Source organism: Cottoperca gobio, chromosome 7 (assembly GCF_900634415.1).
Source record: "Cottoperca gobio chromosome 7, fCotGob3.1, whole genome shotgun sequence".
Lineage (NCBI taxonomy): Eukaryota > Metazoa > Chordata > Actinopteri > Perciformes > Bovichtidae > Cottoperca > Cottoperca gobio.
The window spans coordinates 6043254-6053543 of NC_041361.1; the positions used below are offsets into that span (position 1 = coordinate 6043254).

Below are 10290 nucleotides of genomic sequence, written 5' to 3' on the forward strand. Positions count from 1 at the left end.
CAGCTGTGGGTGAATGCATATGTGTGTATGTGTAGGTACGCCCCTCTGCATAGTCATCAGAAGTCTGCATGATTCACTCATTCTGTAAAAAAAATAAATGAAGTTGCAGTTGTAACGTGAACTTTCAAGCATTCAATCTTCCCAAGTTTGTGAACAGAACAAATCTGTGATGTGAAATTACTGAACCATGACTCGAGGCTTGACTTGGGCAGCAGAGAAATCCAAAAGTAATGATTTATAATAGCGTGAAAACGTGTTAGTAACTTGCTAAAATAGCCAATTATCAACAAGCAGACAGGCCATGCTAAAAGTATGGCATTCGTTTTTGGCAAAAGTAAGTGTGGTGCAGGTGTATTTTACTTTGCTAACATGATGCATCCAAATACAGTATGTGACTCATGTTTTGGCTGCTATTTCTGGCTGTCAGATGCAACTGTTACTGCTATTTTAATAACTGTAAACTAATGATTTTTATATTTTCTTAGAACTTTACAACACTTTCTTTTCCTTTGCACTGAGCTAATTAAAAGCTTCAGTGATGGTGTGTGTGTCCTGAGTATTTTCAGTGACATTAATGATCATGCAGAATTATTATACTGAAATAAAGACACTTAGTTAAAGAAAGGAGCTCTTTATTCCTGCAGGAATGGAACATCAAAACAGTGTCAAACGGTCTGTCGTGAAGTTCGAACAGTCTGCAATGAAGTTCAAAGTACAGAGAATACAAAAAGATTATATAGACACCCTAGTGACTGCACACTCTAATGACAGAGGCTTTAGTGTGGAATACATGGAGAGTAAATTACTGAGGGAATGCTTTTAAAAACGACAATGAAAAAGAGACGGTGAAATTGACTAGCAGTTAATTTCTGTCTCTTCTCTCCCTGTACCTTCTCACTAGACACATGAAGGAGATCTCTGAGCTGCAGGCGTTCCAGAGGGGTGAGATCGAGCATCTGTACACGGAGCTGGGCAAAATGTTGCCCCCCAATGTTGGCCTACTTCATGCTGCACCCCCCAATGGCCGCAGGCGCAGGGCCAGCAAACACAAGCTGAAGGCTGGAAAACTGCTAAACCCGATGGTGCAGCAGCTCAAAAACAATCTCAACACCTCCACAGAGAGGAAAGGTGTGTGGGTTTGGATGGTGGGGTGATAAGTGGTTTATGTGATGATTTGTGTGTATGGGAGAACATTTTCAGTCCGAAAGCAAACGAGTAGAAAATGCAAGAATGGCGGCAGGTTTAGAAAACCGTAGGCGTGTGTGATTCACTCTGACGCACAATTTATTTTTCTCTTTTCTTTCTCTTTTTTTTTTTTTTTTTTTTTTGCATCAAGGTGAGAGTGCTGCCAGCTCTTCAAGCTCCCCGACTAAAAGTTCAGTTCTGTCAGATGGCTCTGCCCACTCGAGTGGCAGCTCTAGCTCCAGCAACCATCCCGGTGCTGCCCCAGAGCAGGTCCACACCCAGCAACCCTGTTCCTTGAAGGGATCTTTCTCCTCGGACAACATCTACGCTGGACTACACGGTGATGGAATCGCCAACCAAGCTGGCCCGGGCCAAGGTACACATTAAAGGTTCATGTGCATGCTGGTGTGTGTGTGTGTGTGTGTGTGTGTGTGTGTGTGTGTGTGTGGATGGGACATGCTATCTACAAAACAGCCACAAGGGCTCAGGTAAATGCTTAACAGTGTTAATGTTGTGCAATACTGTCCATGAACAACATTTTGCAAGTAGAAGGATGAAGAGTCTCATCTCAAAGGATTACAGACACAAACACTCGTACTGTGTGTAGGACCACTCAAAATACTACATGTATAACATTTAAGTCTTATTTGTAAATGCACGAGGTATGAGTCGACTAGCATCTGTCAGATGGAGAAAAAGGAGTGGCACTTTTGTTCTAAACATAAATATGCACATTGTGTCCTGGTATATACATCTATAATAAAGTTTATTAAAATAGCACACAAAACCAGCATCACTCAGTGCTTTACAACAAAGACAAATGTAATTATGTAATATGGATGCACTAATGACTAACTTCAAATGACTATTTTTATATTTTATACTTTTTATAATTATTGTTAATAACTCATTATTGGATATAGAGCCAAGAGATAGTTATCTAAATGTTGCACTTTTTAAACATTATGATTAAATTCAACTTATCAAGTTAATATTCAGTTCATGTCACGCCACTAAAGAAAATAGGTGCACAAAACATCAAATAAAGAAAAAACATAGAAAATGATTCACAGTTAATCCGCTATAATCCACAGTATAAAGGATAATATGTTGGTAATAAATAATACTTAATAAATATGTCTCACTGTATTAACCAAGCCATGTTAAAACTGCAAGTTGGACAATTGCACAAAAATAGAGACGGATACATTTTAAGGCTAAAAGGTTGGTCACTGTACTCTTCAATAACACCTGCTGACAACTGACGGATAATAAAACATGGCTCTTTATGAGAAGGGAAATAATGTTTAGTGACCACAGTCTCCCACCTTTTGACTGTCTTATCAAAAATTGGTTGTCTTTTTGTTTGATCTAAGATGCAGTCAAAGTCTATTGTGTGTGTAACTGGCTGATTTCATGCTTTCAAATGTTGTGGTTCAAATGTATTTTGTTTTTAAATTACGCAAATATATTTTACACATTATTATTATTATTATTATTATTATTATTATTATTATCATTTTGATGCTATGTGTAATTTAAAACAAAAACAGTAGAGTTTTTTTTTTTTACTTTTATTTTTTAATTCTTGTATATTTTCTTATTTATGCTATGACAAAAGCACATTTGGGTACTGGTGCGAATTACTACAAGCTGTAAACACTTTTATCTGACAATCAAATAAGCAATAATAAATTAATAGACAAACCAAAAAGTAATATCTTGGTCAAAACCCAAGCATACAACCACAAAACCCTTTCCTGATAGTTTCCCGGCTCCTCTAATAACATTATTATTATTATTATTATTATTTATTTTATTTTTAGTAATTATTATTATTATTAGTTATTATATTGTTTTTATTTTAGTAATTATTATTATTGTTTTTTATTTTTTAGTAATTATTATTATTATTGTTTTTTATTTTTAGTAATTATTATTATTATTGTTTTTTATTTTTAGTAATTATTATTATTAGTTATTATTGGGTGAAATTTCTCATGAATCTCCACATGAAATAGTGGGATCCTGCATACGTGCACTCCTTCTTATTATCCTTTGCTGGTGCTTTTGATGGTGGGGTTTCTCATCCCAGTCTCTGTACACTTTTACAAAGTGTCTCTCTTGTTTCTTCTCTTCTTCCCTGTTATATTAATTTTTACAGGCTGGACGGTTTACCACCAAACGTCAGAGAGAGTCACCTATAAATCTAGTAGCAAACCACGCACTAGATTCCTCAGTGGACCTGTGTCTCTGTCCATCTGTTTGTATTTGTTCTTTTCTATTTCCCCTCACTCATTTCCATCTTCTCTTTATTTAACCCGCCTCTCTCTTTTATCAACCTTTTTTTATTTAAAAATGTATCTGTAATATAGTGGATCTTCTATTTTACCCTCCTCACAGGCCTCCTCACCTGACATACATCACCCATTTTCTATTCCTCTCACTTGCCCCACCCCCCCCGCCCCCTCCCTCAATGACTTTAAAGCTTGTGTTCTGGATGACATATTTCTTCTCACCGCCAGAGGATATCCCTCATATGCACATGTGATGTTGGTATTCAAAACTCAACTGATTCTAGCTAACGAAGGCACACAACACCAGAATCAAAGGCTTGTGCAGCCAGGAAATGTTTCCTTTTCATCTTCAAGCAATCCATTAAGCAGGTCACATTTCTGTGTAGCCTGTGTTTGAGCTCATGCCTTTGCTGGAAACCCCTTCACCTGTTACTGCTGTTAGACATTGTAATTGGTGCGGAAGTGTTTGTGGACACTTTGTTTGTGGCACTTAAAGGGAGTTAATGGCGCTTGTAGTTCCCAGTTGCATTTGTCACTTCCTGGAAAGAGCTCGTGCTCAAACTACGGCTTCCATTTCTAAAGTCTGTGCCTTCTTAGTGGTCAAAGTTCTGCATCAGCTTTTATTTAAAACCCTACTGCAGGACTACTGGATTTGAAATGTCTGGACTCCTGATAGGAGAGGATAAAATCTGTGACCTGTGACACTTCCCAAAGAGCCTCATATTGATCAGGGTGTTATTGTGACAGCATTAGGCAGTATGTGAATTTGATTAAAGCCACTGTGTAGAATTGAAAACCTTTTTTAAAATCTATTTTCTTAGCAGAAACGTTCCACATGTTTGTGCAGGTATTTAGATTTAAACCTGTCTTATGCATGTAAGCATAAGAGTCTATGCTTCATTAAATCAGTAGCCTTTCTACATTGATTGTTTGAAATGCTGTTCGTGTATACATGTTCAGTGTTGTCCTTTAGCTAGTTGTAGTAGCAAACATTTGCTTTGTTGTACATGTGTGCACTTACACGGTGTAAACAGGGCCTTGTGTTATCCTGTAACAGCGGCCATCTTACTGTAACACTCAGTCAGAAACACTTCCTCATAAAGATGTTGATCCTCCAGGTGGGAAGCACCGTCTCTGGTGATCACAAAGACTCAAGTAGACATGGGTCCTGGAACATCTGTGAATTTGAGGGAAACTAATATTTTTTCTTACAAGCATATAAATGTTAGTTATTTGATACTTTGTTTACTTAACGTTATTAAATGGGCTTAGCTCCTCTGTCTCCCCACAGATGCGTTATTGTTTCACCTGCCTTCAGAACGTGCGACGGTCAGGTGCTAGTTCTCATTCAAAACATTCCTTGCGTTGTATCAGTAATTAACCGTGATCCGTGTCTCAAACTATACCGTGTTGGGTCCATGAGTTTGAGGTAATTGGGCCTGGAAAGTCCTTTAAAAGTCCTTGAATTTCATGTCTAAGGAGGTGTGGGAAGTAACTGGCTCTATAAATTCTGAATGACCGCAAAGAGTCTGGACACCTGTTCAGTTTCTTGGCATGAAGATTGAAAAGGAAACATTTCTAGACTGTGTGTGTGTGTGTGTGTGTGTGTGTGTGTGTGTGTGTGTGTGTGTGTGTGTGTGTGTGTGTGTGTGTGTGTGTGTGTGTGTGTGTGTGTGTGGCCTCCAAGTAACTTGGATGTTATAGGTATTTTATCTGTACGCAATCGTCCACAATTTACAGAATCACTGTTACATTCATAACCATTCATTTGTGGTTATAATGCCCCCCCCCCCCCCCCCCCCCCCCCCCCCATATCATACAAATGCTTTGTGCAGTGCTTCTGGCTTAAACAAAAAAACAGACCCCACAAGCGCACTGGGGGTAGTTCTCTCCAAACATGGGCCTGAGGTCAGATCTAAAACGAGACAGTGGGCCCGTTTATACAAGTGTCTGTGTACATGTGTGAGAGAGAATGCCAAAGCCTTTTATACCCTATTTATTTTTATTTATTTTTTTATCCATCCACTGTTAATTTTGATTGTATAACATCTCCCAAGTCAAGGCACTTTGCCCAAGTCGGCAATCCTCTATATACTAACACAGAGAACCCCCCCCCCCCCCAGCCCTTCCCTGATAGGCAGGGCCCTTTGCTGTGGTAGAGGACAGCTCTGTCCCTCATGTTTGGACGGAGAGGACGTGCATGGTGCAGGCGCCAGGCAGGGCACTGATGGAGACTTGCTCCGCCATATGAAGGGCTGTATCATCAATATTACTTTTTTTTCCCCCCCCCCTTTCCACGTCTCCTGAGTTACCTGCATGTTGCTGACTCTGACGAGTTCCAGCTAGTATCTGTGTGCTCTCTCAGTTTGAAGTTTTATTTATTTTGGTTTACACGTTTGTTTCACAGGCCTTCTCACATCGACAAAGGGATCAGAATCCAGTCTTCCTTTCGTAGAAAACACTATATTATGGTTATTATGGTCCCGCCCTCCCCTACCAACTAATGGACCAAGAATTCATATTGAATCTTACCAAGAAATAAATCCAAATGGAAGTTCCTCTTTATTTGTAAAGATGATTAAGATGATAGTGAGACTTCTGCCCAACACAACATGTTGCTAATAATGCAGAAGTATTTAACACCCAACATCACAAACCAAGGCTAGGTGTGCCCTCTCTTTCTTAAGCTGGTCAGGACACTTTTTAATAGTCACCTTTTCATATAATTGCCCATTTTAAAGAGAACACGTAGGCTCTTTGTTCCAGTCTTCCTCACTTTTAAACCCCTTGTCCTCCTTTTCCCTCTTTCTCTCTCCCCAATTGTTTTGATAGCTGAATGTGCTTTTGAAGCAGCTTGTCCACATACTTGTGGTGTGCAGTGTGTCCTGGCCTAACTGTTTCTGTCTTGTGCTGTTTTACCTTTTTATAGGGTCCACTCTGAAACGACTATGTCTAGGCAAAGAGCGCAGTAGTAGTAACTATCTCATTTACTTTCTTACTCTCTGTCTTTCTTACTCTGTCCTCACTATTTTAGTCCTTATGTTTGTATGTGCACTTTATTTTCATTTTCATTTTGTTTCGGCACTTTGGAAATGTTGCAGTTGTTTGTTGAAGATGTGGGTACTCTACAGATTGTTGTTTTTCATTCACGTTTGTTGTTGTTGTTTTGCATGGCGGTGTCGATGTCTTGATTGCTCAATTTTTGTCATTGCTATATCAAACATTTCATCTGTCTATAGTTACTCAAGAAAGTCATTCATGTTGCAATCCTTTGGCTGCTATGTTGGCAAAAATATGTAACGGTATATAAGTTGTTTACACATTTACTCTGGCCTCAACAAAAGCATTAGGACTATTCTTAAAGTTGGCTTTCATTAAGGCGATATTATAGGTTTATTGTGTCCAAAGATTACGTGCTTTAAATTACGCCATACAGCAGCCAATTGATTTGACTGTCAATTAATTTTTTAATGGCCATATTTTTAAGACGTTTTGTGTCTTTTCAGGGTCTTCCCACAACGCCACCACAGCTCAGACAGCCTCCAGTCAGACTCAGCCGTCACTCACCTCAGCCACACCCTCACCCTCTCCCCAGCCAATCACACAGCTCGCTCAGGTCCAGACCAACAACAGCAACAACAAAAGAGGCACGTTCACCGATGATCTTCACAAATTGGTAGACGACTGGACCAAGGAGACTGTTGCGGCAGCCAATCAACCGCGCCCCTCCCTTAACCAGATCAAACAGCAGAGACGCCAGCAAGACCTGGAGGGCAGAGCGCCACCCATGGGAGCAGCTGCACAAGAGGTACTCGAAATGGAGATGTGCACTCAGGGATAGATGGTGAAGGATCAGTTGTACTTTGATCTCTGACATTTGAGGCGGTCTATGCACTACTTTGTACAACAACTCCCTTTTGTTTCAGATGAAATGCCATGTTGGTCCCCGCAAGTTCCAGCTGCCTCTTTCCTGCCCCCTGACTGCTGCTTTATGCCCTGGTATGCCCACAAACCTAGCTCCCAACTCAGCAATGCTCCCTCCTGGGTACCTTTTGCCAGCAGGCTCCTATGGCAGGATGGCTCCTGGTCCTCTTTACCCCCAGCAGTGGTCTGGCATGCCAAGTCCCGTAGGGTCCGTGGGTCCTGTAGGCCTGCTTGGTGCTGCAAGAGTGATGCCCTATGCCACAATGGCAAACCAAGGGATCCAAGCCTACCCTCCGGTCATGCACGAGCCCGAGAATGGCCACTGTCCGAAAACCACTAGAACTACCTAATCTGCTAACTCGCATTTGTTCATGTGTACGGGCACGATTGTCCAACTCCACTGCATTCTGGTTCATCAGAGCCACACCTGTACATAATCTGATTGTAAATAACATGACGCAAGTGTTGATATTCTTTATACAACACCTATATCTGTAGTTACTTTGTGAGTGTGAGTGTACGTATGTGTGTGCTATACAGTATGTGTGTCTGAATACCTAATGCTTTTTTGGCTTTGGTTTTGACTAAACTCGGCCATACAAGACAATTTGTCTGCAGTCACAAAAAAAAAACATACATCACTTTATTCTTTATTACTGCAGTTCTCCCGTTGATTTTTGCCTTTCTCTGTGTTACGTACACGTTAAACACTACATTGGAATCCAAATACCAGTGGTTTGAGATACAGTAACATGACAGTATTTATGATGGAGATATTTGAAGGAATGTAGTGCCTTGAACATTGATTTATAGATTATTCTTTCTTCTGTGAAACGAAGCATGTCTGTATCCAAGTTATTTTATTTGATGGTAGCTTGAGTGCAGTCTTTTTTTTCTTTTTATGCATTAAAGACACTTTTTCTTTTTGGTTTACATATGAATGCCCTTGTAGAACTGCACTATTAACACAGTATATGCTCTTATTTAAAATAATAAAATCATGTTTTAACCCTTGTTTACTTTCCACCCCTGTGACAGATGGAATGCCATAGTGGTGAGATGTACCGTTGCCTTGCAGAAACAAATGGTTAATGTACGACTGATGAGAAGGAAATAAAATTACGCCAGCAGCCAAATCCACTCTTTCAGGTCAAATGGTTCAGTTGGACACAGCCTCTTTTTGATAGGACAACTGATGCGTTGGATAGCACAAGAGTTGGCAGTGCTGTAGCCTTGTGCTCCGAGGAAAGGCGGTGTCCAGAGCCATATTTACTGTACATAGTTCTTTCTACAGTATATGCCTCTGGTAGTGTTCTGATGAGAATGTAGCAATTAATATGTGAAGGCTTGAGGCTAAAAAGTGCAATTTAACCCCTCCACAAAGCTTTGATCGTGGCCTTGCCACAAGCCTTATCTCTGATGTGTGCAGAAGGAGCAAGCTGAAAAATATGAACAAAGTTACAAATCACAAAGCGACCGACAAGAAGTTACCTGGCAAATTATGAACATTACAAGCCAACACTGCTAAATGTTCTTTCAAATTGGGCTATCCTATTACTCCGCATACACTACGTGAAACGTTTTGTGCAATCGCCAGATAAGTCTGATGTTTTTAAATTATTTAATGTTTAAAGCTTGTTTTTTTTTGGTGCTGCTATCGTCTGAGGTGATTCCACTGTACAGTTCAGCATATTATTCACATAAGATGGTACTTCAAATAAAAAAAAAAACCACCTCAAATTAACTAATGAGATGCTCACAAAGCAGTGTTATTGCCTTGTTGAAATTGTGATGTGATGTGTTTATTTCCCTTTTTTTTCAGTAATATATTGCAAAATTCAAATGATACTTGATGCGGGAGATTTGCACAACATATAGTCTCCTTTTAATTCCAACCTATGGTAAAGAGTTTCCTACACTGTATATGTATAGTGGGTTTCACCGCCTGTACTTTTTTTTATCACTGACAAGCATGGCCAACTTTTCATGTTCCACAAAGCAAAGATAAACAATAAAGCTACAATGGTTGAATATTTCATATCTCCACAACACATTTGAAAGGTTTCAGCACCCCAATTCTGCCAAGCTGTGAATTGTACAGTTTTCTTGTAGTTTATATTTGTTTGGATTATTTAGAGGTTGTGGTGGAGGGGTTGCTTTGATGTAAATGATTCCATCAATTCGGATTGAATTGGACTTTTATAGGATATTATGCAGAGTCTTCTGCTTTGGTGAAATACTTCCAGTAGTAAGAGATTTCTGTTCTCTGTCACTTGTATCTGGTTTTGTTCCACCTCCTTCGCTGCTAACTCATGGAGAGCAGAGGAAGGATTTAACTATTGTTGGCATATTCATTTGGATGCAGTGATCAAACGGAGGAGCAGAGAAGAAAAGAGGAGGAGGTGAAGAAGGAGGAACAGTCCTGACTCTTCCTACTCTGCTCATCTCACTTCTCTCTGTACAACATTGCCCCCTAGTGAATATGCTCGATTATCAAAGGCTTGTATTCAAACTGTGGGATTGCCTCTGCCTGCTGTATGTCCCACTGCATTACCCCACCCTACCCTGCTGCACTCTAATCACAGACAATGTTGAGAGCGAGAAATAAATATTATTTTGTGCTTGATGGTATGTTTCATTGTTTTTTTTTTCATTTTAATTTCTAGAGGCTATAATTATATTAAAATGATGTTACAGTTATGTAGCAAGGAGTTAAAATAAACACTTAGGATACAGCAAATTAATACAGTACTTACACTATTTATTAAATCATAGAGGATATTCAAGTGTTTATATACTTATTTGAAAGTGTGACGCGCACTCAGATTTTCACCTAGTCCTGCAGACATTTGAAACAAAGCGACAGATTCGCGACATTCAACAC

The 10290-nt window shown here is 39.6% G+C and overlaps 1 protein-coding gene across 1 annotated transcript in view; it reads left to right on the forward strand.

The window, feature by feature from the left end:
* LOC115010920 (serine/threonine-protein kinase WNK2) overlaps positions 1–10032 on the forward strand; it is a 39138-nt gene extending 29106 nt beyond the window's left edge. The window contains 6 exon segments of the mRNA XM_029435831.1: positions 902–1128; positions 1337–1561; positions 3350–3448; positions 6412–6456; positions 6989–7290; positions 7409–10032. Coding sequence (XP_029291691.1) covers positions 902–1128; positions 1337–1561; positions 3350–3448; positions 6412–6456; positions 6989–7290; positions 7409–7756 — 1246 coding nt within the window. The 3' untranslated portion in view covers positions 7757–10032.
* Positions 10033–10290: the final 258 nt, after the last annotated feature.